At 38.7% G+C, this 27,479-nt stretch overlaps 1 protein-coding gene, 1 non-coding gene and 2 pseudogenes across 2 annotated transcripts; 3 read left to right on the forward strand and 1 right to left on the reverse strand.

The window, feature by feature from the left end:
- The first annotated feature begins 4,708 nt into the window (after nt 1-4,708).
- LOC133744179 (uncharacterized) lies at nt 4,709-10,058 on the forward strand (annotated as a pseudogene).
- On the reverse strand, nt 5,084-5,190 carry LOC133707632 (small nucleolar RNA R71). Its single transcript, XR_009845241.1, has one exon. It is a non-coding gene; the product is annotated as a small nucleolar RNA R71 (small nucleolar RNA).
- Nucleotides 10,059-16,738: 6,680 nt separating the features above from the next.
- On the forward strand, nt 16,739-18,994 carry LOC133744180 (MDIS1-interacting receptor like kinase 2-like). Its single transcript, XM_062172324.1, has one exon. The coding sequence runs from the start codon at nt 16,739-16,741 to the stop codon at nt 18,992-18,994; it is 2,256 nt and encodes a 751-aa protein (XP_062028308.1).
- A 2,598-nt stretch (nt 18,995-21,592) lies between these two features.
- LOC133745145 (uncharacterized) lies at nt 21,593-25,232 on the forward strand (annotated as a pseudogene).
- The last annotated feature ends 2,247 nt before the right edge of the window (nt 25,233-27,479 follow it).

Here is a 27,479-nt window from a genome sequence, read left to right on the forward strand (position 1 = left end):
AGCTCTGGTAGCTCAAATCTATTCAAGTTGCCAGCTACTGCAGTCCTTGCAACTTTTGACAGGTAATAGAACCTTGTATGCAGTTGTTTGTTTCCGTCATGCTTTGGATCTATTTTCTGTGCTGGCATAGTGTTTTCCTCTACCGTATAATTGATAATTATCTTCCAAAGGTTGGTTATTGGTTTTATCCTTCTAAAGAAAGTCATACTTTTTATAGGATGATGTAAGATGAAATCCACACCACCACTTGCTTCTTTTCATGTTTCTTATGTTTCCTAATGTGTAAAAAGACTGCCCTTTTTGCCCATTCTGTTCAAGCAGTTCTGGTGTTATCCCTTCTGTATCAAAGCTTGCACCTGGCCAGGAAGCTTATCACTTCCTGGCTGGTTATCAAAATGGCCAGGCAGCTAGCACAAACTGATAAGCATTTTACGATCAAGGGCTTTTGTGTTTTTTTTTTATATGATTTCCCCAGTTTATCAGTCCCGAGTGTACGTAAACTATTTGATTGACTTGTGTCAATCTACTTTTATAAGTTCTTTAGTATTTGATCATGATGCTCTCAATACCTTGACAGTTTATTAATTGCATCTACTTTTCTTTCCTTGCAGTGATTTTGCTTACAACTATCTTAGTGGTACAATACTAAAGGAACGGGCTTCAACCTTGCAGTGATTTTGCTTACAACTATCTTGGGAGATCGAGCAAATTGTATTCTTTTTTATTTATCATGTAAAGCTCTTGAAACTTGAAAGCTTGTTAAGCTAATGAAATAAATATAGGCACTTGGGCAAGGTTAATTCATGTGTAAATGTTGGGATGAATACTGCTGATGGAATGAAATGGTTTTTGGAATCAAGGATGTGTTGTTTAATTGTACAGAATGTACGTCTTCTCTCCTATCTCAGTCAATTCAATACAATAAAAAACTATTGTCTAACAAATGAACATAAAGAAAAAAGAAAGAAAAACTGTTGTCTGAAGCAATGACACACAATAGCTTTAATAGTTTTCCTGTTGTCTTGTTCGAAGTCAGTCAATAGTATTCAATTACTTTGCTGATCTACAAGCTTCCTTCAGACAACAGTTTTTTTACAAAACAATGTTCTCTAAATGTTCTTTATACGTCAACATTCTTCTAGGATCTGCCAACTAAGATTACTTTGCACAAGAGTTAAGGTACCAATTGCTGTTGTTCTTCTTGTTATTCAGACAACAGACAGGATAGTAGCTGCTGTTGTACTAAACTTTATCAGACGACAGTTTTGTGGTATTGTCTGATTCATGTATCAGACGGCATTGAGATAGACAACAGCAGACCCTATAATCAGACGACAGTGAAAAACTGTCGTCTGATTGAAAAATTGGTGTAGTGATCTGTTATACTCAATATATATAGACAAGCAAACATGCTTGTGGTCTATAGATACATGCCTTTTCTGAATAAATCCAGATGGAGGTTCAGTCATTTATCACCACAATAATCAATTTATGTTCATGCCAGAATGAATTTTTCTTCTATTTATGGTCACCACATTCAAGTCCTCTTTAGAAGAAGCATTCAAAACTAGAGCTAAAGCAACCATCTATTCCCACTCATGTTCAAGCCCTTATTCACTGCAGTTAAGACCATTTACTCCAACCCTTCTTCAAACCATTGAACATTTCTAGAGAAAAAGGTTTTCATCTTAGCCAAATAAGGTTATGCAATACCAAAACAATTGCTGCAAGTGTTTCACAAACAAAAACATTCATTCAAGAACCAAGGTTTCCACTGCAATACTCAAGATCTCATTTGCAGCAGTCATAATATTCAGCCTTGTAACCTGATTAGCCTAATGTCAAAAAAAATTAGTTCTTGTCGTAAGTCTCCTTTCCAAGTTGTACCCTTCCATATCAAAGCAAGAGTCCTCACAAAAATAACCAAAATTTTCACTATCATATTTGAAAATATTTCAAAGCAGAAATCTTTGTAACAAGCTTTTTCTTCCAATGCCTACCCAAAGTTTTTATCCTCTTAGCCAAATCTCCTATTGTAATAAAAACTAGTGCTAGGCTAAATGCGATCAAGATGAAATAGCCAACACTAAACACCACTACAAGCATGGTTATGGTGACGTAGCCTAGCACTATCCAGTAAAACACGCAATATCACCACAAGCATTATTACGGCACGCTCTCCTTTATACGCGATATCGCCATGTGTTATCTCTCTATTATATGATATCGGCATGAGTTATCTTTCTCCAATACGCGATATCGCCATGTGTTATCTCTGTATTATATGATATCAACAAGAGTTATCTTTCTCCAACACACAATATCGCCATGTTTTCTCTCTATTATACGACATTGCCATGTTTTATCTCCATTACATGATATCGCCATGTTTTATTTCTCCATTACACGATACTATATCACCATGTCTTCTCTCCATTATACAATATCGCCATGTCTCACCTTTCTCCATTATATGATTGCATGCCACTACATGCAAAACAAAAGGCTATCCCAGCAGACACCAAGTACACCTTATAGTGAACACACTCGATGCCATATACTAGCTACCCTATTTTGCTGCAGTGTATAGCTTACTGTGAGTTGTCTTTCCAAACCAATGTTTGCACAGAAATTCTCAAACTCATTTGATGTATATTCACCTCCTCTGTCTGTTCTCAATACTTTGATCTTGAGATCAGATTGTCTCTCAACCATTGCTTGAAACTTCTTGAATACAAAGAACACATCAGACTTCTACCTCAAGAAATAAACCCAAGTCATTCTTGAATAATCATCAATGAACTTCAGAAAGTATCTATTTCCAGCTTCAGTTATGGTCTTTATTGGACCACACAGATCAGAATGAACTAACTCAAGTGGACTGATAGGTTCATAATTTCAAATATTTTTATACCCTTAAATGTAGGATTCTAGGCTTAGTTCTTATCATTTTTGAGTCATTTACTTTGTGTTTTTGTTTTGTAGGTTAAATTGGAGAAAAGAAAGATTTGGAGCTTAAAGTCAAACGCGGGATTGAAAGGATGCTTGCTATCCTGAGCGTCCAGAATTGTCTCTGCTGTGCATCAACTTCATGGATTAAAATGTACCTTCTCAGAAGGAATTAGCAGGCGAGCCTTATACTACTGGAAAGATACGGATGTTAGCTTTCTGAGGAATTTTACGGAAGTGGATTCGCATTCTTGTGGAGGAAGTTATGATGGTTTAAGTGAACCTAGTTCAGAAAGGCAGATTCTGACGATTTTCGGAATCTGACTTGTGAGGCCCAAGTCCGTTGTTCTTAGCACTTGAATGGAACAAGGCTGAACGTGTTTGACATATTTGGAGTAATTTCTTGCATTGACTTTAATAACCCTGCGTTGCTTTGGAGAGAAGAAATCTATTCCAAGTTTGACTAGAAGACCTAAGAAGCCCAATTCAAGTAGGAATTGGGGGAGACATACAAGGCAGAAAACCTAGCACGCCTAGAGGCAGAAGAGACAGCATATTCTGCAGAGAACAAGGAGAAGAGAAGCTCTTACCATCGCTGGACCCGAGTTCCTCAATTCTTCCATTGTTTGTTTCATGTTTTCTTTGATTCTAGTCATGTTTTTCATAGTTATGGATTGCTAAACTTCTAGGCTAGGGCTGAGATGAAGCCCCTAGTATGACTATTCTATTTCTTTAGTTGGTTTGCTATTGAATTTCTGGATTTCTATGTTAAACTCTTAATCACCGTTTCAATAGAACTTTTATTCAAAATCTTTGCTCGGGATCAATAAGACCTAGGTTTTGTTTATGAGTTATTTGGTTGGAGAACATGATGCTTGATCAATGAGTAGATGTTTTCTAGGGTGCCAAAAGATAATTCAATCTTGTGATTAAAGAGTTGTGAATTAAGAATACAAGTGCTTGATCATAGTCGATATTCTTGTTTGCATGATTTCCTAGTTCTTTTGTGCTTAATGGAGTTGAACATGTTTGCTTGAACCTGATCATTAAGTGGAGTAAATTATAGTTTGGCTACTTGAGTTCTATACAGGATCAATAAGTTGGAATTCATAGGTTAGAAGAACTTTGGCATATGTCTGGGATCAATAAGGCTTATGTACGGAAATCTTTAGCATAATTTCTAGGGAATTCAATTGTTATCAACTAGAGAATCGGATAGAAGTATTAGGTGGTGGATTCAATGCTTTAGCATCTTTATAATCTATTCTTAAACTCTAAAGAATCTCATTGCTCATTCTTGCATGTCTTTAATTTTAGTTTTTCTTTCTTTAATTTTCTGTTTAAAACTCAATCATCATAAAAATAAGTTTGTTTCACTTAAGTATAGCACATTTGTCATAACGAAATTGTCTCAATCAGTCCTTGAGGGAATGACCTCGTGCTTGCACCTCTATTCTACAATTGATTTGTGCACTTGCGAGTACTAAATTAAAATTGACAACAAGTTTTTGGCGCCGTTGCCGGGGACTGATTTAATTCAATTTGATTTGTCAGTTGTGCCATACTTAATTTTTGTATAGTTTTTAGTTTTTCTTTTCTTTTACTTATTTTTTGTTTGTTTTTCTTGTAGGTTTGAATTTTGTTTATGCAAGGTCGTCGATCCCAGACTTTAGATCTCATTGTATACGATCCGGAGATTGAACGAACTCGTAGAAGACTTTTAAGGCAAGCAAGAACTCAAGTACAAGTTGCGGTTCCAATGGCAGAAGATGAAACAAAAGCATTGAAGGAGTTCACGGCTCCTACTGCACTCACAACATCATCTTGTATTGTTGTAGCTCCTATTCCTGCAGGAGTGCGTTTTGAGATTAGACCAGCAACAATCCAGAGCTTGCCTAACTTTTATGGGAAGACGAATGAAGACCCTTATCTCCATGTGGAGGAATTCAAAGACATATGTGGAACTTTTCGGTATGAGATATCAGATGAGCAGATCCGTTTAAGGCTTTTCCCTTTTTCATTGAAGGACAAGGCAAGAAAGTGGCTAAGCTCTCTTCCCCCTGGTTCCATCAATACTTGGGATGATTTGGTTAAAAAGTTCTTGTTGAAATTCTTCCCAGCTAAGAAAACCAATGCTCTCCAAGCAGAAATTTTTGGTTTCTCTCAACCCGAAGGAGAACCTTTTTATGAGAGTTGGGAGCGTTATAAGGATTTGTTCTTGAAGTGTCCTCACCATGGATTTTCTAAACCCCAGAAGGCTCAATTTTTCTACAGAGGTTTGAACTCCCAAAGTAGAAGTATGGTGGATGCTACAGTTGGTGGAAGCTTGATGGGAAAGACGGCAGAAGAGGCAATTCAAGCTTTTGAGACTATATGTGAAAATTCGCAGCAATATGATCCTTATACATCAGTGCCCAAAAGAGGAGGACTATATGAGGTTAGTGCAAACACTAAGTTGGAAGAGCAAGTGGCAACCTTGGCGAGACAAATGAAGAGCCTTACTCCTCTGTTAAATAAGGCTGCAAGGGAGACATGTGCTTCGTGTTCAAGTATTGCACATACCACAGAGGCTTGTCCCGAAAATTTCTTCCAAGATGAGCAAGTGAACATGGTGAATAATTATAGAAGGCCTGTGAATGATCCTTTTACAAATACCTATAATCCAGGTTGGAGACAACATCCAAATTTCTCTTATAGTAATAATAATCAAGTGCAGATGCCAAGGAATCCTCCCATGCAAAATTATCAAGGGCCAATTGAACAAAAGAAACCATCTCTTGAAGAAACCATGCAGCAACTTGCACAAAATCAGATGGAATTTCAAAAGGCCAATGCTCAGATGCTTCAAGCTATTCAGGAGACCAAAAAAGAGCAGCAAGTTCAATCTCAAGCTATTTCTAAGCTAGAAGTTCAAGTTGGTCAGATTGCCACTGCCTTGAATGAGAGAGAACAAGGGCGTTTACCTAGCCAAACTCTTGCTAATCCAAGGGGTCAATTTGAGAAACATGAGCCTATGAAAGCTGTGATCACGTTGAGGAGTGGTAAAGAAGTTGATATTAAAGTTCATAGTCCAAGAGCTATTCAAGAAGTCGAACAAAAAGAAGAAGTTGAACAGGGGATTGATGAGTCTGTTGCTGTCCCAGAAATTAATGAATCAGCAGAGAAGGATTCTGCAGGAGGATTGAAGCTGCAACAGCAATCCCGAAAACGAATTGATTCGAACCCAGCGACTTCTAGCACCCCAGAAACGACTTTAAGGCCTACTACAGAGTCTCAATTTGATCCTAAACCTCCATATCCAGAATTACTTCAGAAGCCAAAGAAAGATAGGCACTTGACTGAGATTATGGAACTATTTCGCAAGGTGCAGATTAATATTCCTTTGCTTGATGCCATTAAACAAATCCCAGCTTATGCGAAGTTTTTGAAGGAGTTATGCACTAACAAGAGAAAATTTGAAGATCATGAGAAGGTGTTGTTGTCAGAAGAGGTCAGTGCCGTAATTCAAAGAAGACTCCCTCCAAAGTTGAAGGATCCGGGCAGCTTTACAATCCCTTGCACAATTGGTGATCATTATTTTGAGCGTGCTTTGATGGACTTGGGTGCTAGCGTTAACTTGATGCCATACTCTCTATATTTGAAATTAAAGCTTGGTGACCTGCAACCAACATCAATCACCTTGAAATTTGCAGACCGATCAGTCAAGAGGCCAAAGGGAATTGTTGAAGATGTGTTAGTGAAGGTTGATAAGTTCATATTGCCTGCAGATTTTGTCATTCTTGAAACTGAACCAGATGCTTATTCAAGTGAGGATGTACGAATCATTTTGGGTCGTGCGTTCATGGCTACTGCTGATACCATAATAATTAAAGTAAAAGATGGACTTCTATCTATGACAGTTGGTGACATGTCAGTGGAGTACAAGATTTTTGAAGCGGGTCGACGTCCCTCTGATGATGGTAAATGTTTTATGGTTGATTCTATTTCTCCTATTACTCATGAATCTTTTGTTTTGAATTCATCTCAAGATCCCCTTGAAGTATGCTTGACACAATCTGGAATGGATTTTGATGCCAAGAAAGAGGTTGATGAGTTAGAGAAGCTTCTTAATGCTGCACCGGTTTTTGAATCAAGAAAGTGGAACCAATTTGAGTCTTTACCTCTGTCCATAAATAAAGTTGTGCCTTCCATTCAGCAAGCACCGAAGTTAGAGCTCAAGCCACTGCCACAACACTTGAAATATGTATTTTTGGGTGAAAGTGAGACACTTCCAGTGATTATTGCTTCGGACCTTTGTGAAGAAGATGAAAAGAAGTTGTTGCAAGTTCTTCAAGCTCACAAAACAGCGATTGGATGGACAATTGCAGATATTAAAGGTATAAGTCCTACAATGTGTATGCACCGAATCCATCTTGAAGACAATGTGAAGCCAACACGAGATGCACAAAGGCGTTTGAATCCACCAATAAAAGAAGTTGTGCGTGCTGAAATTTTGAAGCTTCTAGATGTTGGAGTTATATATCCAATTTCAGATAGCCAATGGGTGAGCCCAGTTCAAGTGGTGCCTAAAAAGTCAGGAATAACCGTTGTGAAGAATGAAAAAGATGAATTAGTGCCTACAAGGATGACTACGGGTTGGAGAGTATGTATTGACTACCGAAAGCTCAACACTGCCACACGCAAAGATCACTTCCCATTACCTTTCATTGATCAAATGCTTGAGCGATTGGCGGGTCATAGTTATTATTGTTTCCTTGACGGCTATTCAGGGTATAATCAAATTCCTATTGCACCGGAGGACCAAGAAAAGACTACATTTACTTGCCCTTTTGGTACTTTTGCTTACCGGAGAATGCCTTTTGGATTGTGTAATGCACCAGCTACGTACCTTCCAACGGTGTATGATGAGTATTTTCTCCGACATGGTGGAGCGATTTATTGAGGTATTTATGGACGACTTATCTGTTTTTGGTTCTTCTTTTGATGATTGTTTTCTTCATTTAGCTCTAGTGCTCAAAAGATGTCAAGAAACCAATCTTGTGCTAAACTGGGAGAAGTGCCATTTTATGGTCAAGCAAGGTATTGTGTTGGGGCATATTGTTTCAAGCAAAGGCATTGAAGTTGACAAAGCAAAAGTGGATTTAATTACCAATCTTCCTCCACCAACAACAGTAAAGGGAGTGCGTTTTTTCCTTGGCCACGCCGGATTTTATCGGCGTTTCATGAAGGATTTTAGCAAAATTGCAGGACCCTTGAGCAATTTATTAGCAAAAGATGCAGAATTTGTGTTTAATGAAGCATGTCTAGAGGCGTTTAACAAGCTCAAGACCCTCCTAACTTCAGCTCCTATCATTAAGCCTCCGGATTGGAACTTACCGTTTGAATTAATGTGTGATGCATCGGATTATGCGGTGGGTGCAGTTTTGGGGCAGCGTATAGAGAGGCTTCCTCATGCTATTTATTATGCTTCAAAGACTCTAAATGATGCTCAACTTAACTATTCTACCACTGAGAAAGAGTTGCTTGCGGTTGTGTTTGCTCTAGACAAATTCCGGTCTTATTTGATTGGTTCCAAAGTAATTGTCTACACTGATCATGCTGCCCTTAAATATTTACTTGCCAAGAAAGATGCCAAGCCTCGGCTGATCCGTTGGGTTTTTTTACTTCAAGAATTTGATTTGGAGATAAAAGATAAAAAAGGAAGTGAGAATGTGGTTGCAGACCACTTGAGTAGATTGGTGCATGAAGATGATGAAGTGAACTGCCTTCCTTTGAATGAAAATTTCCCCGATGAACAATTGTTTATGGTACGTGATTCTCCTCCTTGGTTTGCTCATATTGTGAACTTTATTGTTACTAAAAAAATTCCAGATCATTGGAGCAAGCAAGAGAGGGAGAAATTTCTTTCTAAAGTGAAGCATTATATATGGGATGAACCATATTTATTCAAATATTGCCCAGATCAATTGGTTAGAAGATGTGTACCAGAAAGTGAGTTTCAAAGCATTCTTCGTTTCTGCCATAGTTATGCTTGTGGTGGGCATTTTGGAGCCAAGAAAACAGCAGCTAAAGTTCTTCAAAGTGGCTTTTATTGGCCAACATTATTCAAGGATGCTTTTGAATTTTGTTCTTCATGTGATCGCTGCCAACGAATGGGTAATATATCTAAACGTGACATGATGCCTTTGAGTAATATTTTGGTGGTTGAATTATTTGATGTTTGGGGAATAGACTTCATGGGACCTTTCCCTCAATCCTTTGGCAATCTCTACATATTGGTGGCAGTGGATTATGTATCAAAGTGGGTTGAAGCAATTGCTTGCAAGACTAATGATCACAAGGTGGTACTCTCCTTTCTCAAAGACAATATTTTTGCTCGTTTTGGCACTCCTAGAGCCATTATAAGCGATGGAGGACTACACTTTTGCAACAAGCCATTTGCATCACTTATGAAGAAGTATTCCATCACTCACAAAGTGGCTACACCTTACCACCCTCAAACTAGTGGTCAAGTTGAGATTTCCAACCGGGAAATTTAAAATATTTTGGAGAAAACAGTTCGCCCGGATAGGAAAGATTGGTCTCAACGTTTGAATGATGCTCTATGGGCGTATAGGACAGCCTATAAAACTCCAATCGGCATGTCGCCATATCGCTTAGTTTTTGGGAAGGCTTGTCATCTTCCGGTGGAGTTGGAGCACCGAGCTTATTGGGCAATCAAGCACTACAATTTTGACATGCATGCAGCCGGTGAACAGAGAGCATTGCAGCTGAATGAGATGGAGGAAATTCGTAATGAGTCTTATGAGAATGCAAAAATTTACAAGGAGCGCACCAAGAGGTTTCATGATAAAGTCATTCGTCAAAAGACATTCGAGCCAAACCAAAAGGTGCTGCTATATAACTCTCGGCTGAGACTCTTTCCAGGGAAGTTGAAATCTCGATGGATGGGTCCTTTTCTGGTCACAAAGCCCCATGGAGCAATTGAAATTAAGAACTTGAGGAACAACTCTATCTTCAAAGTGAATGGTCAACGTCTCAAACCTTACTTGGAGACATCTTTTGACACCAATGAGCAGCATGTTTCCTTCACTGATCCTCCAAATTAATGAGCTTAAACTTGGTCTGGCTGAAGACATAAAACTTAGCGCTTGTTGGGAGGCAACCCAATGATTCTTGGAAGAAGATGAGTGTATGTTCAGTAAGAAGGAGGCTTCTAATCATGCTTACATCTGCTACCTTCATACCAGGGACGTTTCCTAACTCTTTTCTTCTATTTTCGTAGTTCTTTTTCCTCTGTTAGTTGTTTTGGTCGTGTCTGTCCCCTTACTTTTATTGCTTTACTGCTGTTTTATATTCTGGGATTGCAGTATGCACTTCAATCCTGCTGCTGATTTGCTCTTCACATTGCGGACAATGCTCAATTTAAGTTTGGGGGTGGGATTTCGTATTTTTATTTTATTTTAGGTATGTGTTTGGTGTTTTGTTTTATTTTATTCAAAAAAAAAAAAGATAATAATAAATAAAAAAATTGTGTTTTTCATTGGGTTTTGAGTTTGTTGGTTAGTCTAAGTCTTAGGGTTCTTCCAAATACTATGATGAGCATGAGCTTCTAACGGATAATATTATGGTCTTAAGATGATAGCAAGCATGTATTGATTCATGATTTTAAGTAATTGTTAATAGATTTTTATGACCATTGTGCTCAGCTTGTCTTGCATTGATGGTTAGATTGGTGTAATGATTGAAATTTGATTGATGCATGCTAGGATGAGTTAAACTTGATTTTAACCCTTGTGAGAATTTGAGCTTATATATGTGCTTTTCTTTTCTGAGTGAATTAGAATAGATCATCCTATTTTCTTGACGTGGATTTTGCATGATCTCATCTTTTATTCATCTTGGATGAGACTCGGATTCGACTTGCATATTTTATACAAGGACAAATGCTAGAACTTGCCCCAAAGCCTCTTGAAGCGTATGGTTGAATTGCATGATGGATGGGAAAGGATAAAGGCACTAGGATTCACCACCATAGCCAAATAAAGCATGTGTCCCTTTATGCACACAAGTTGTGCAACCCCCTAGATAAACCCCTTTGAGCCTACATTAAGCCTTTTCTTTGGTCAACCACAAATTCCTTATCCTTTAACCTAGTATAGTTATATCTTTACCCTATTCTACGGAGTTAGTGGAGCACAAATTCTTAGAGATTCATTATTGTTCAAGGTACTTTTGTAAGAAAGTATGGGGGAGTGTTATTGTAAATGTCGAATAGGGTAAAGATATAACTATACTAGGTTAAAGGGTAAGGCTTATGTAAAAAAATCTTTAGCATAATTTCTAGGGAATTCAATTGTTATCAACTAGAGAATCGGATAGAAGTATTAGGTGGTGGATTCAATGCTTTAGCATCTTTATAATCTATTCTTAAACTCTAAAGAATCTCATTGCTCATTCTTGTCTTTAATTTTAGTTTTTCTTTCTTTAATTTTCTGTTTAAAACTCAATCATCATAAAAATAAGTTTGTTTCACTTAAGTATAGCACATTTGTCATAACGAAATTGTCTCAATCAGTCCTTGAGGGAATGACCTCGTGCTTGCACCTCTATTCTACAATTGATTCGTGTACTTGCGAGTACTAAATTAAAATTGACAACATGGACCTTTGGCTCTCCATCCTCTCCCTTTTGGAAATGAGATAATGTGCTGCTTTCCAAGTGCACATCCTTCACATACTTCAGTAACTTCTTTGATTTTCGGCAATCCCTGCACCATTTCATTTTGATGCAGTTGCTTGAGACCTTGAAAATTCAAATGTCCAAGTCTTCGATGCCAGAGCCAAGGATCATCCTGTAGCTCCATTTTTCTTGCACTCTCGGTTGCATACTTGAGAGTCAAAGGAAAACTTTTGTTCCTCTTCATCTCAACTTCTACCATCAGCTTCTTACTGCTCCCTCTCTCGAAGATCAACACTTAGCAGATTTGAATCAAGATGTAGAACTAACATTACATCTCTAATGAACATTTTTCCATTTTTGGTTTCCACCACAATACTTCCTTTGCCTTTTGTGTCAACCAACATTCCATTTCCCATCTTCACTTTAGTGATGCTGTTGTAGTCAATATCATACAGAAGATTAGCATTCGCAGTCATATGATTACTGCAAGCACTATCAACAAGCCACACATTCTCACTCACTTGTGTAGTTGCAGCATAGTTGACAGAGAACATGTTGGTATCACACTGTTCTTCAATGTTGTTCGCTTGTTGATTGCCTTTGTAGTTGCAATCCTTCTTGACATGACCAAACCTATGACAATTTGTACACTTTGGTTTTCCTTTAAACCAACATTCACCATTGTGCATTTTTGAGCAAATAGAACACTTTGAATAACTGGAGCTGCTACTTCCTTCATTATTTTTCTTCACTAACTGATCTGATTTGCCGATTTGCCTTCCCACTTTTTGCCTTTGTTTTTCCAGTTCTTCTTCATCTTTTGGTTTCCCTTATTTGAATTAGAACTAGATGGCTCATCATTCTTCTGATTTGAGCTAAGACTCAGTGTTTGAAAAGCTTTTTTGGATGGTTCATCATGACTCATTAACCTCTAATCAAAAGCCTTAAGTGTCCCAGTGACATCTTGTACACCAAGAGTTTCCATATCCCTAGTCTCCTCTATAATATAGATTATAGCATCAAATTTTCTATTTAGACTCATTAGGATCTTCTGGACTATTCTCTTCTCTATAATGGACTCACCATAGGTTTTCATTTGATTTACAATATCAGTCAGTCTAGTACTATAATCATTTGGCAGCTCAGTTTCATTCATTCCAGTATACTCAAAATCTCTTCTCAAAGATTGAAGTTTAACAGCCCTAACCTTTTCTAAGTCTTTGAACTCAAGCAGCCGAACATCCCAAGCTACTTTGGCTGTTTCTTCATTTAAGATTCTCGGAAAGATCTCATCTGAGACTGAGTTTTGCAGTATACCTAGAGCTTTTGCATCTTTCTTTATGTTTGTCTTCAGCTCCAATTTCTGAGCATTAGACATGTTTTCAATTTCAGGAACTGTATAGCCTTCATCCACATAACTCCATAGTTCATGTGAGATGAACATGGTTCTCATCTTGATCATCCAAAAGTCAAAGTTCTCTCCATTAAAGATTGGAACTCTGATTTATGATAAGTTGCTTGAACTAGCCATATTAGATCAGTAACTTGTGTTTGATTTTTTTTTTATCTAACAGATGATACGACCCAGTTGATATTGATCAACAGAGCTCTGATATCATGTTGAATATTTTTATAGCTTCTACTTTGTATTTGAACAAAATATAATCGAAACCACAACTTTGTTGATTTGATTAATTTGCAGTAGCAAATGAAGCATGAACAGATCAACTTAACTCAGCAAACTTGTGTACTTGAGTTTCTGAACTTGTTCTTTTCTTTACATCAACCATCTCTTCCCTTATATAGGGTCCAAGATTAACCTACAAAATATCTAGAATGAAAGCATACTAAACTAGATTAAAAGTACTTTAAATACAAAATATCTTGCTTAAATTTGAGTGGAGTAAACAGTAATGCAAGTGGCTGTAAAATATCTTTCACCGCAGCGTTTTGTGCAGCGAACAGACTTAATTACTCAGCGAACTGTTATTCGCGAATACTACTTCGCAGCGAACTTCTGACTTTTCCTCGTGGTGAACTCACTTCACGAACTTTGCTGGAGCTTCCCAGATTGACAGGAAAGCATTAATTCCAACACATTTTACTTATTTTTACTGTTTGCATTTTATGTGCAGTGTTGTATTCTTAGACTAATATGTTAGCATGGGATTATTTTGAAGTTCCAGAGTCCAGATGCCTCTCATCAGATTCAATGGAAAATGCGTGTGTGTATGTTTTTTTTTTTTTTTCACTTGTTTTTGGCATATCCGTGCAAAGTTCGAAAGTTACTTTTGATCTACTTGGAATATAATATGTGTTCTTCTTGTTCAGTGGGATCGAAACTGTCAAATGTTATATATGCAGTGGCGTCTGTGTTGATCGTTCTGGGTCTATAGTTTACTAATAATAGGTTGGAATGAGCTTTCTAAGAGGAAATTTCAAGGTAGTTGGATTTAGAGTGGTTGCTTAACAGAAAAGCATTCCAACTTTCTTAGTGGTATTAATTTATATGTAGTTGCCAAGGTTAATGAAAGATTAACCATATTAGAACGTAGTCAAGGCACTAGCATGTTTTTTATTTGGGAACCCTTTGTTAATGAAAGATTAACCATATTAGAACGTAGTCAAGGCACTAGCATGTTTTTTTATTTGGGAACCCTTTATAAACTTTGGTTATAATCAACAATTTTCAAAGAAAAGAATAGCCATATCTTTAGTGTTGTGTTGTGCTCATGTGCCTCGGTCATTGGTTTGCCACAGAGTATTGTTTTTTCTTTCTTGGTCTAAAGGTGAAATAAATTTCACTTTGAAGATCAGAATGCTGTGAATCCTGTGATGTACTGATATGTTAACACAATTGTGTTTAATTAGACAAAAAGAAATTGTACACATTGAAAATCATGTCAAACAAAACTATCACGTCTAAAACATTCGATTTACCCAATATGTGTGATTTCACTGATTTGTAAATGAAGGTGTATGATTTGCTGTTTAAAAGTGATCATGTTTCAAACCTCTCTATTCACACACTATTTAATTGACACGAAGAAAATTTGGGCATGGAAGTTTCCTTGGTTACTCCAGGAAAAGAAAAATAACAATCCACACATGAATTCATCAAAGTTTACTTGGGTTCCAAATGGATGGGTGGGATTATGCATACAAAATTATAAAGAGCTAATCTTAAGGGCCAATGACAATTCTGTTATTGGGGCCAAGAGTCCGCCAAGATCATATATAGAATAAAACAGAAGGAACCTTTGCTTCCCTAAAAAAATTCTGGATTTGCCCAAAGAAGGCTCATCTATCTGACGTCTCAAAGCAATGCTTCGACAATACCAGAATCAAATGCCACTGCAACTAGGAGATCTCCTTTCTTATTTCTGACAAGTCCTGCATGGGAAAGACAGTAGTATAGTTAGTAAATAGTCTTTAATTTCATCCTAACAAAGTAAGCCTCCAGTTTTAAGAAGGCAACATACGCGTTCAGACCCAGTTTTTGCAAGCCAAGCTTCAGTAGTTGAAAGTACATGAGCTACAAAACCAACAGAAAACCAACTGCACGTTACGCGTCAACCGACTTTTCATGTGGATATATAAACAGAAAACTCCACACGCTCATTTGAAGACTTATAACACCAATTAGTTTTTTTTTTTTTTTTTTTTTTGAGAATATATAACACCAATTAGTTAAAACAAAAGAGAAGTGAAAAAGAAAAAGCAGATTCTTGAAAGACTTGAAACCGTAGTCGATTAATGTGGAACACGAGACCAAGGCACTATAAATAGATAGCCAAACCTCACTAAGTGTACAGAAAAACAAAACGACAACCATGAGATCTTATTATTGCCTTATTTTCTTGTATGTTCATCTACTTTCATCACAAAACAACTTTGCTTTTACTTCCGCCAGTTCAACTACTGAAGCGGAAGCCCTCCTGAAATGGAAAGCCAGCTTACAAAATCAAACCCAGCTTATCAACTCATGGATGTATCTTCCCGGTACTAATAATGCCACCAATATTTCTTCCCATAATCCTAAAGCAAACGGAAGAAGCCCTTGCTTTTGGACCGGTATTTCATGTAATGCTGCAGGAAGTGTCAGCAACATAACCCTTGCTTATTCTGGTGTACAAGGTACGTTACATAATTTTTCTTTCTTGTCCTTCCCTAATCTTGAATACCTTGATCTTAGCACGAATGAACTATTTGGTGCCATCCCACCTCTGTTGGAGAGGAAAGATCCCACATTGGAAAAGTGACAAATAAAATATAACTTATAAGTGGGTGGCTCTTACCTAATTGTACCGAGGCCTTTTGTGATTAAAACCCAACACCTATCGGGTGGTTAAGTTGGGACAGTATCGGTACAATGGTGGGCCACGGGCCACGCTTGTCGCTGTTTAACATGGTATCAAAGCGGGTCCTTCTCCAATTGCGTCTCCACGTAGGCACGTATCATGAGCCCAAATTGGGGTTCCCTGTATTGCCATCGAAATTACCAAGTGTCCAATGTGGGCCTTGGATTGTATCGACCAAGTCTCCAATATGAGACTTGTGTCACAATTTTCAATGTGGAAATTGGATTAATTAATTTCACGTGCAGACCTAGAGTTAGGTTGCACGCGAGGGGGCGTGTTGGAGAGGAAAGATCCCACATTGGAAAAGTGACAAATAAAATATAACTTATAAGTGGGTGGCTCTTACCTAATTGTACCGAGGCCTTTTGTGATTAAAACCCAACACCTATCGGGTGGTTAAGTTGGGACAGTATCGGTACAATGGTGGGCCACGGGCCACGCTTGTCGCTGTTTAACAACCTCAAATCAGTTCCCTCTCAAAACTCATTCTTCTTGATCTCTCTGCTAATCAATTGTCTGGGAGAATCCCGCCAGAAATTTGTCTTCTAAGAAATCTTAGTGTTTTGTATCTCCATACCAATAATCTTTCAAACATAATTCCCGCCAAGATAGGGAACTTGAAGTCTCTGGTGGGTCTACAGTTGAGCATAAATCAACTCAATGGTTCAATTCCGCCAACATTGGGTGATCTGACCAACCTTACCATTCTCTCTCTCGATTCCAATAACCTTTCTGGAACTATTCCTATGGAGATAGGAAACCTGAAATCATTGGTGGATCTGTCATTGAGCACCAATCAACTCAGTGGTTCAATTCCGCCAGCATTAGGTGATCTGACCAACCTTACGAGTCTCTATCTCTATTCAAATTATCTTTCTAGCACTATTCCTATGGAGATAGGGAACCTAAAATCATTGGTAAATCTAGATATGAGTTTAAATCAACTCTATGGTTCAATTCCAACAACATTGGGTGATCTTATGAACCTTACCACTCTCCATCTCTATTCAAATAATCTTTCCAGCACTATTCCCATGGAGATAGGAAACCTGAAATCATTGGTGGATCTAGACTTGAGCTTCAATCAACTTAGTGGTTCAATTCTGCTAACATTGGGTAATTTGACCAACCTTACCGATCTTTATCTCAATTCAAATAACCTTTCCGGAACCATTCCGACAACATTAAGTGACTTGCATAACTTGAAATTTTTATACCTCCGTGACAACCAACTTTCTGGGTCCATCCCTCCAACGCTAGGAAATATCCAGAAATTGATCGAATTGGAATTAGATACAAACCAATTTTCCGGCTATTTGCCGCACAACATTTGCCGAGCTGGATCGCTTAGAAAGTTTACGGCAGACACCAACCATCTAATTGGCCCAATTCCAAAAAGCTTAAAAACCTGCACAAGCTTATTCAGAGTGCGTCTTGACAAGAACCAATTGACAGGCAACATATCTGAAGATTTTGGTGTTTATCCTAGTCTGAATTTTATAGATTTGAGCAACAATCAACTTTATGGTGAAATCTCACCAAATTGGGGATTGTGCCCAAAATTAACATCCCTACGAATTGCGGGAAATAAACTTACTGGTTCTATACCAGCTGAGATTAGTACCGCAACCCAAATTCAAGAGCTGGATCTTTCATCAAATCATTTGGTCGGGATGATTCCGAAAGAGTTTGGGAGCTTGACTTCACTGGTGAAGCTAATGATGGATGGCAATCAACTTTCAGGTGGTGTCCCTTCAGAGTTTAAATCATTGGCTGATCTAGAATATCTTGATCTATCAGCAAACAAATTCAATGATTCAATTCCAAGCTTTGTAGGTGACTTTCTCAAGTTAAGTTACTTGAATTTGAGCAACAACAAATTCAGTCAAGCAATTCCATTTCAGTTGGGGAAGTTAATTCATCTGTCCAAACTAGATTTGAGTTTTAACACACTTGAAGGTCAGATACCATTAGATATTAGCAACATGCAGAGTCTGGAGATACTTAATATATCCCACAACAATCTTTCTGGTTTCATTCCAACAAGTTTTGAAGACATGCGCTGGTTATCGTATGTAGACATATCCTACAATGACTTGGAAGGTCCACTTCCCAACAACAAAGCATTTCAATTTGCTCCTCGAGAAGCATTGCTAGGGAACAAGGGCTTGTGTGGCAACGCACGATTTTTGCAAGCCTGCAATATCTCAAACGACCACATATTGGGATTTCTAATAACGTTTCCTTTGTTGCGAGCACTTGCACTTGCACTTGCACTTGTCTTTTTATTTGCTTTTCTAGCAAAAAGAAAAAAGAAAGATCAACACATGAACCAAAAGAACATGCATAAGGAGATTTTGTTTTCAGTAATAAATTTTGATGGCAAGTCAATGTACGAGGAAATCGTAAGGGCAACAAAAGATTTTGATTCCATGTATTGCATTGGGAACGGAGGACATGGAAGTGTTTACATAGCCAGTCTCTCATCTAACAACATAGTTGCAGTGAAGAAACTTCATCCTTTGTGCAATGATGAGAATAATATTCAGAATGAATTCTTGAATGAAATAAGGGCACTAACTGAGATTCGACACCGAAACATTGTAAAGCTTTATGGTTTCTGTTCACACAAGCGACATTCCCTTTTGGTGTATGAGTATCTTGAAAGAGGTAGACTGGCCACTATGTTGAGCAAAGATGATGAAGTTAAAGAATTTGGGTGGAGAAAAAGAGTGAATATTGTGAAAGGTGTAGCTCATGCATTGTGTTACATGCACCACGATTGCTTGCCACTAATTGTCCATCGTGACATATCGAGCAAGAACATATTGCTGGACTCTAAATATGAGGCCTCTGTTTCGGACTTTGGCACTGCAAAGTTCTTAAACCCGGACTCAGCTAATTGGACTGCCCATGCAGGCACATATGGATATGTGGCACCAGGTAACCTTGTTGTTTTCTGTTCATTTAGTTTTAGACCTTTTTATGGTTTATCTTATTAGGCATATCCCCCTGTAGACTCAATCAAATGATTCTCTTATTTAATTTTTCTTCTTGCAACATTTTAGTTTGTTTAATAAAATTTTCAGAATCAACTGTCCAAATCTTTTTCCTTGGTCTTGTATGGTGTGTGTTTTATAGGGCAGTGTTTCTGTAATAACCGATACTTTTAATTGTTGACTTCGTTACTCTATTAAATGATTGAATGCTGGTCTCATGTGTGTGTGGTGTGTGTGTATATACGGAGGATTAAGAGATGAACTCCTTATTTTAAAAATTTGAAGATTTCTACTATTTTACACTAGGATATGACATAATCAAATAATTTCAACCGTTGATCATTTACATTTCTATGTCAGTGTGTCTACAAAAAATCAACCAAATTCATAATCATTTGGTCACTGAAAATTGTGTAAACAAATGTAGTCTGTTAGATTAAATTAAAACAAACATTGCGCTAATCAAATGGTTAAACATTTTTTGATTTAGCTAATTTTTTTTGTAAGATTCATATGTGTGTAGGTATCTAGAGAATGAGTGGATTTGATTATAAAAATACATCCTCATTTTTCAAGTTTAAGGAGATCCTCATGCTCTTGGTTTATAACTAAATGCTTTATGAATTGGAAAACTAGTTTTTAATAAGGGAAAATCGTCCAAACAGTGTCTGAACTTTTCCAGACTATTAATTTTCATACCTGTATTTTGAAAAATATCAAAATGGTACCTGACGATTTGAGTCCGACCCAATATTCATACCTAGAAACAGTAAAAACGTTAACTCCATTAACTTTTGAAGGGTATTTTTGTCCCTTCACTATTCATCTTCTTCCTGGTTCGTGTTCTTCCTCTTCTTCCTCTCCGACATCAAATCCTCCTCATCAAATCCAAATCCAAATCCAAACTCCAACTCGACACAGCCTCTTTCAGAATCCCAACTCAAATCCTTAGTTCTCAGCCGCTACACTCGCGGCAAATTCACAACCCAAATCCCAACTCAAATCCTTAGTTCTCTCTCTCTCTCTGTTCGAATCTCAGCGTTTACTTTAGTTTAAGCTTGTTCCCTTTTCTTTCTAGTTTCTAGATCTAATCCCCTTGTAGTGAGCGAGTGACTGAGTCAGATTAGCTCAGAGGCGTCGCTCGCGCGCGGCTCTGCTCCAAACTCCAAAAAAAAAAACCCAGACTCCAAATTCCAAGTTCAGCTAGCTCCATCCCCACTCCACAGTCCACACCCGCCTCCTCTTTCTTCGATCCGGCTCCGATCCGGCTCACTATTCGCGCCGATCCGATTACAGCTTCCACCTCTCTCTCTCTCTCTCTCTCTCCATTTCTTTCCCTCTTCTTTCCTAGCAACTGACTCAGCCACTGTCATTCCATTCCTTTCAACCAAACCCTTTTCTTCTTCTTCGATTTTTGTTTCTTATGAATTTCAGTTTTGGTTTCCCGGAAAATGTGAACGGAGATTCCTAGGCTGGAACAGTAACAGTAAATAAAAGGATGGACTGGGCTGCAAGTAACGCTTTCAAAAATTTCAAAGGTAACTAACTAACTTACTACCACCGGTAATAAATTTCAACTAGTTTCCTGCTTTGAAATGGTGTTCTATATATATGTTACCGATTTCAATAGGGTGCCGGTAAATCTTTTGATGCTGGCCGGTTAGTTAGTTCTCAGCCGCTACACTCGTGAATTGAGAACCGCTTCGAGACCGAGTCGGGAAGGGAGAGGCGGAGGCTATTCTGGGTTTGAGGGGTGGTGAGGTTTTGGCAGGCGGTGAGGAGAACAGCGGGCAAAGCGACGACGTTTTGGAGGAGGTTGGTGAATTTGCCGCGAGTGTAGCGGCTGAGAACTAAGGATTTGAGTTGGGATTCTGAAAGAGGCTGTGTCGAGTTGGAGTTTGGATTTGGATTTGATGAGGAGGATTTGATGTCGGAGAGGAAGAAGAGGAAGAACACGAACCAGGAAGAAGATGAATAGTGAAGGGACAAAAATACCCTTCAAAAGTTAATGGAGTTAACGTTTTTACTGTTTCTAGGTATGAATATTGGGTCAGACTCAAATCGTCAGGTACCATTTTGATATTTTTCAAAATACAGGTATGAAAATTAATAGTCTGGAAAAGTTCAGACACTGTTTGGACGATTTTCTCTTTTAATAACTAAATAAATTTCCCTTTGTTATGAGTTTTTCTCTAAGCAGAGCTAGCTTACACGATGCAAGTGAACGAGAAATGCGATGTTTATAGCTTTGGAGTGGTGACACTGGAAATAGTCATGGGAAGGCATCCAGGAGATTTTTACTCATCTTTATCGTCGTCATCGGCATCATCATCATCAGCTGCATTACCAGCCCATCAAATGCCACTTGTAGATGTTTTGGACCAACGCATTCCCCCTCCTACAGGAGAAGTTGCAGGAGAAGTTGTCTCTGTTGTGAAGGTAGCATTTGCGTGCCTGAATTCCAGTCCTCAATCTCGTCCAACAATGAAGCAAGTTTCTCAACACCTCTCAACTAAAAGACTGCATTTGTCAGATCCAATATCTATGATAACATGCGGTGAATTGCTTGCTTCTAATGGTTTTACTGCCTCGTGAATTTTGAATCAACAATGTGCGCTTCTGTTCCGCCGTCCTCACTTTTCTTCGGCATAATCCAATTCTTGCTCTCTGGATTCTTCTCCCTCCTTTCACTTTTCTACATCGCCATCCTCCGATTCCTTTGCTTCCTCCAAAAGAACTCCCTTTTCTATTTGCTTCCACACACTTCCGACCTAATCAGCTCCATTGCTCCTCCATTTCCAGGTAAATTTGATTCTGATTCACTGTGAAATCTCAGTTATTGTGTATTTTGTAATGTGAATTTTTGAGAAATTGGAAGGTTTTTGTGTCTAGGTTTCAATGGCGTATTTCCAGAACGATGACCTCGACTACTACGGCGACGTCGTTGAGTTTGAGGAAGATAACGACGCTTTTGCTGATAACCAGCCCCGGCGAAGCCTCGAGGTCGTAGACGACGACGACGACGACCTTAATTCGGTAAGCCTCTCTGTTTCTCTTCAGTTTTCATGTACTGGATTTACTTGATTTTGAGAAAATGATCTGAGCTGAGTGATGTGTGGGAGTTACAGAGCAAGGTGAAGAGTGATACTTCGGCTTTGGAAGCTAGAAATGGAAAAGACATACTGGGAATACCATGGGAGAGGCTTAATTTCACCAGAGATAAGTAACGTGAGGCAAGATTGAAGCAGTATAAGAACTATGAGAGCCTCAGTCGGCCTCGTCAAGACCTCGAGAAGGTATACCTATTGATCTTATGAGTGGCCTTGATTTTCAGCATCTTATGAGTGCCTTGATTCAGCTGGATCAATTGTTTTTGTTAGTATAGTAACTTTTGTGAATGTTAATCTTATAGGAGTGCTTGCAAGTGGAGAAGGGGAAGAGTTTCTATGACTTTCAATACAACACAAGGCTTGTGAAGTCGACAATTGTGCATTTTCAGGTAGAGATCATGATCTTGGTTCTCATAACTGTTTGAAATGATTTTGAAGAAAATTAGTTTTTGATTTTGTTGGAATTAAACGGATAGGATCTTTGTGATGTCCCATTTCATTTTTCAAAATTTCATTCGTATGTAATGGTGCACAATGCATACCTTCATCTTCTTACCCAATTTGTATTGTACAAGTCCTTGCATTCAATTTGTAAGCAAGTTTTGTGATGTTTCATATGAAGTGCATGCCTTCACTTTGCATTATGTAAGTCCTTGCATGTAGTTCATATGAAGGGTGTTGCATGTGTCATATAATTGATATAGATGGCATGTTGTTCGCAAAATTTTTTATTTTAGATTTCTCTTGATTTTCTTGCCTTGCTGCTAGATACAAATACACAGTCATAACCTTAGTATATAGCTGCTCCTTGCTTTAGTTCTATGTATATCAGTAGTTTGGTAGTTTTGCAGGTCTTATAAACTAATCGGGAGGCGTGGAGAGTGATCATGTTGTGGCTTTGCATCAATTGCACTTAACTGTTATGGCTTTGCATCAATTGCACTTCACGGTTGGAGGCACATACCTTTGATCGGATGAAGTTTTCATTACAACCCCCAAAGTTTATAGACCCTCTAATTTAGATATCTGCAGTCTTGCATGTCTCTGATAAAATGCATTCCTGTACAGCCATCGAGATTCCGATGCATAAGTTATCTTTCAGGGCAGTAGAATTGAGTCTTACTCTCTCTCCGTCCATCCAAGTTTAAGTTTTTTGTCAACTATATATGAAGCTTCCAAACTTTGGAGTCACATTTAATTGACTCTTATTTTTATTTTTTTTGGTTGGGATTCTTGTGGTCTACTGATCTCTAGGTTCAGGGTGCTTAGTTGTTCACTTCATTCTTGTGGTGCTTAGTAAAATGGCATTGCTCTTTTATTTGCTAGTAATTATTTTCTCGTTGTGGGTTCTGGGGTATGCATCAACACAGAAAAAATGGCCCACTCTGTTTGATCTGTTTGGTGAGATTGCCGGAATATCCTTCAGCCCCGACTCTGAAGCTTTGTTTGTTGGGGTTGCTGATCGCACATATGGTAGTGTATTGGAGTTCAATAAGTGGCACTATAATCCCTATCAAGAAATAGTCTTCTATTTCATGTCCATCATCAGTCATGGGAAGATGAAGGTGTATATTTGGCTAAGGTCTCTTTATCAACTGTATTTACAGCTATATTTAGCTGAGGAAGAGGAAGTTCATCCTCTGGTATATTTGGGGTTTACTCTGCGTTATTATATTCAGCGAGATTGATCCACCAAGTATTCAAAAAAAGAAAAAATTGTTTCCAGTTTTGTTTCTTCTTGGCTTCTCAGTCGATGCAAGTCGCAGGTTTTGAGTTTTGTTTCTCCATTTCTGTATAAGGTATTTTTTGGTGGCACAACCACTCTCTAGAGTGCAGATAAGCACTATGGCTGTCAAGGACAATTTGTTGGTTGCTGGGGGCTTCCAAGGTGAACTAATCTGCAAGCTAGGCCGGTGTTATGACAAATGTTTCTTTGCTGACTACTGAATCAGTTGTATATTTCTTTCACATTTCTCATTTTTCAATTTTTTTGGAGCAGCACATGAAACAACCTGGAGTTGCTTTCTGCTCAAAACTAACAACAGATGAGAATGCCATCACTAATTCAGTGGATATTTTCCGAAACCCAACGTAAGTTCTCCTCCAGGAAATGTTGCAGGTTGCTCGACTTGACTTAATTTGACTGAATGCTCTGTGTAGTGGCTCAATGAGGGTAATGACTGCAAATAATGATGCTCAAGTTGTTTTTGACATCGAAAAGTTCGCTTGCTTCAATCGCTTCTCCTTTGAGTGGTCTGTAAATGTGAGTACCCTATAGAAACCTTTTATTTATTTATTTTTTTTTATTCTTTACCATTTCGCTTAATGTTGGCTTCATTATTTATTGGCAGAACACCTCTGTTAGTCCCAATGGTAAGCTGCTCGCTTGGTGATAGTGCAGACTGTTTTATTGCTGATGCTCAGTCTGGAAAAGTAAGTCGCATCACTATTTCTCTGCCTATATAATTTGTTTGATGCAGACAATGTGCAGATTTCTGATATATTTCCTACTTTATGTAGGCTGTCGGTGGCCTCAAAGCGCACTTAGACTATTGCTTTTCTTCAGCTTGGCACCCGGATGGACGGATCTTGGCTACCGGGAACCGAGACACTACTTGCAGGCTATGGGACATAAGGAACCTGTCAGAGTCCCTAGCTGTATTGAAGGGAAGAATGGGAGCAATAAGAGCTATAAATTAACCTCTGGTGGTCGTTTTATGGCCATGGCTGAGTCAGCAGACTTTGTTCACATCATTGATACCCAGTCCGGATATGCAAAGGGACGAGATTGATCTGTTTGGTGAGATTGCCGGAATATCCTTCGGCCCCGACTCTGAAGCTTTGTTTGTTGGGGTTGCCGATATGGTAGTGTATTGGAGTTCAATAAGAGGCACTATAATCCCTGTCAAGAAATAGTGTTCTAGTTCAAGTCCATCAGTCATGGGAAGATGAAGGTGTATATTTTGCCAAGGTCTCTTTATCAACTGTATTTACAACTATATTTAGCTGAGGCCGAGAAAGTTCATGCCTCTGGTATATTGGGGTTTACTCTGGCCTCTGGGTTTTTATATTCAGCGAGATTGATCCACCAAATATCCAAAAAAAGAAAAAGTTATATCCAGTTTTGTTTCTTCTTGGCTTCTCTGTCGCAGGTTTTGGGTTTCATTTCTCCATTTCTGTAAAAGGTCTTTTATTTTCATCGAGCAGAAATGGAATAAATAACTCTTCGATTGTAAAGCTCTTCTCGTTGGTGTGTATATTAATGGTGTACGACGCCAACACTAAGCAGACCGTTTATCTCTGCCTCTCGCTGTCTTCTTGCGGCAATCCAACGTCGTTTTTGTTCGACGAATTTTCATTCGGTTTGGCTTTCTACGGAGACTCACCGAAGTAAACTTGGAGCAGAGAGTGGGATGGTCTCTCGAATTGGCTGTTAGCAGAAGATCCGGATGGGGTACGACCAGGTCGGAAGCGACTCAAGGCCTGTGAGGAGCTAAATTTTCTGGCAAGGTTTGGTTCGAACTGGATGCGGCAGTCGATTGCAGGTGGTCTGATCATGACTGAGGGAACGGCGGCGATAGGCCTGGAGAGACGAGCGGCGACGGGCAGCGCGATCCTGTCTGCGATGGCAGTAGCATAGGCAACGATAGGCCCTGGACGCTCCGGGCTTGTTCTGATGCTGCTGCACTCCGATCTGCAGGAGAGAAGGTCCGTCCAACATGGCAGATCCACAAGCCTCTCCATGTTGTGGCGGCAATAGGCTCCTTGCTTTTGGGTGTCCAAATCAATTTGGGTGCCGCCTTGCTTTTGGGTGTCCAAATCAATTTGGGTGCCCATCACAGTTTGGGTTAAATGCGGATTGACGCCCGGGTTCGATATGCAATTGTCAAAGAGGAAGGAGGGGTGCCCAAATCAATTAGGTCTTGTGTCTCTAAAGCAGTTGTTCAGATATGTGCTCAAGGTTGGACCATACTAATATTACTTCTTGGATTTCGTATTTAGAATCCAGGAGGATTGAGATATCATATCTTATAAAGCCTCCTAGACCTAGCTGACGGGCCGAAGAAAACTAAAGTTTTTTCATTTTTGTGGACTTAGCTTATTTACTTTTTTTTTTTTCAATAGTTCATAAGCCCGCTTTTAATAAGTGAGCACTGGTTGTCTAATGAGTGGTGTTAACATGCCACGTTCTAGACTTGCTCATAAAGTTTGACAAGGAAAGATATGTATCCGTGCCATTTTGGCTTGAGTTGAATGAGAATTGATTGGTTGACTAAAAAAAAAATATTAATTCACAAAATAATGTTAAACATATAATTTGATTGATTAATTAATTAATAATAAGATTAATCATACAATATTAATTTAAAAAATTATTTTTTTAACAAATTAAATTCTATATCAAACATAGAAATCGTTATCATAAAAAAAAAAAAAAATTTGATGACAATTGATAAGATTATCGATCAATTTTCATTTAGTGTGAGCAACTAAAGGGAAAGAACGATTATTTATAGAAAAATTAAATTTAACAGAAGAAAAAAAAATTATCATTGCTATTTAATTATACCCGTTGGATTGAAGATCCAACAGCTGAAATTAAATGACGGTTATATAATGGTTGCCATTGCCCATTGGTGCCAACCAAATATGTGGAGCCCATGAAAATTGGATGGGCAAGAATCAGTCACCCATTTGCCTGGGGTAAATCAGTCAGGCAATAAATTGCCATTGCATCACCAAAACTCCATCTCTCCAACTGGTTTGGCAATGAGTACTGTTTGAGCCCAAAAGTAATTTTGGCGATATCCTTTAGTGGGTTTAGCGCGGCGGGCCGATACCTGCGGCCCAAAAATAAGCTTGCTTGGGTTTGAGTTACAGTTTCGCCCATTCCGTGATCCATAAGGAAAACGAATCCTTATTGGAGTCGAGTAGCAAAGATTGAATAGGAAACTTCAATCAATAATCCTTCCATAGCAAGGAACAGTCGAAACCCTAGGTGTATATATACCAGGTTTCAAGGACGAATCACGGACGTCTCTCAAATCAATCAATCCTAGCGATTACAAAGCCTTCCCGGAGCAAACCTTCAACCTCGTTGAAACCCGGTGACCGCGCGCCAGTCCTAGTCTCCCCAGGAGCCGACTGTCAGCATCACCAGATCAACCCGGTGATCGTACTTTCAGTCCTAGTCTCCCCAGGAGCCGACTGCTAGTGCTACTGTCACCGATACTACCAGCGAAGCAAGGGTAACGCCCTCGCAACCCAGCGAAGCTAAAGTCACGCTTTAGCAAACCCATGCTTCTCCCAACTTCCCAGTGATTGCTCTGCTTAGTCTACAACACTAAGTATTGATTCGGTGAACGCAAGAGACCACA

Source organism: Rosa rugosa, chromosome 4 (assembly GCF_958449725.1).
Source record: "Rosa rugosa chromosome 4, drRosRugo1.1, whole genome shotgun sequence".
Lineage (NCBI taxonomy): Eukaryota > Viridiplantae > Streptophyta > Magnoliopsida > Rosales > Rosaceae > Rosa > Rosa rugosa.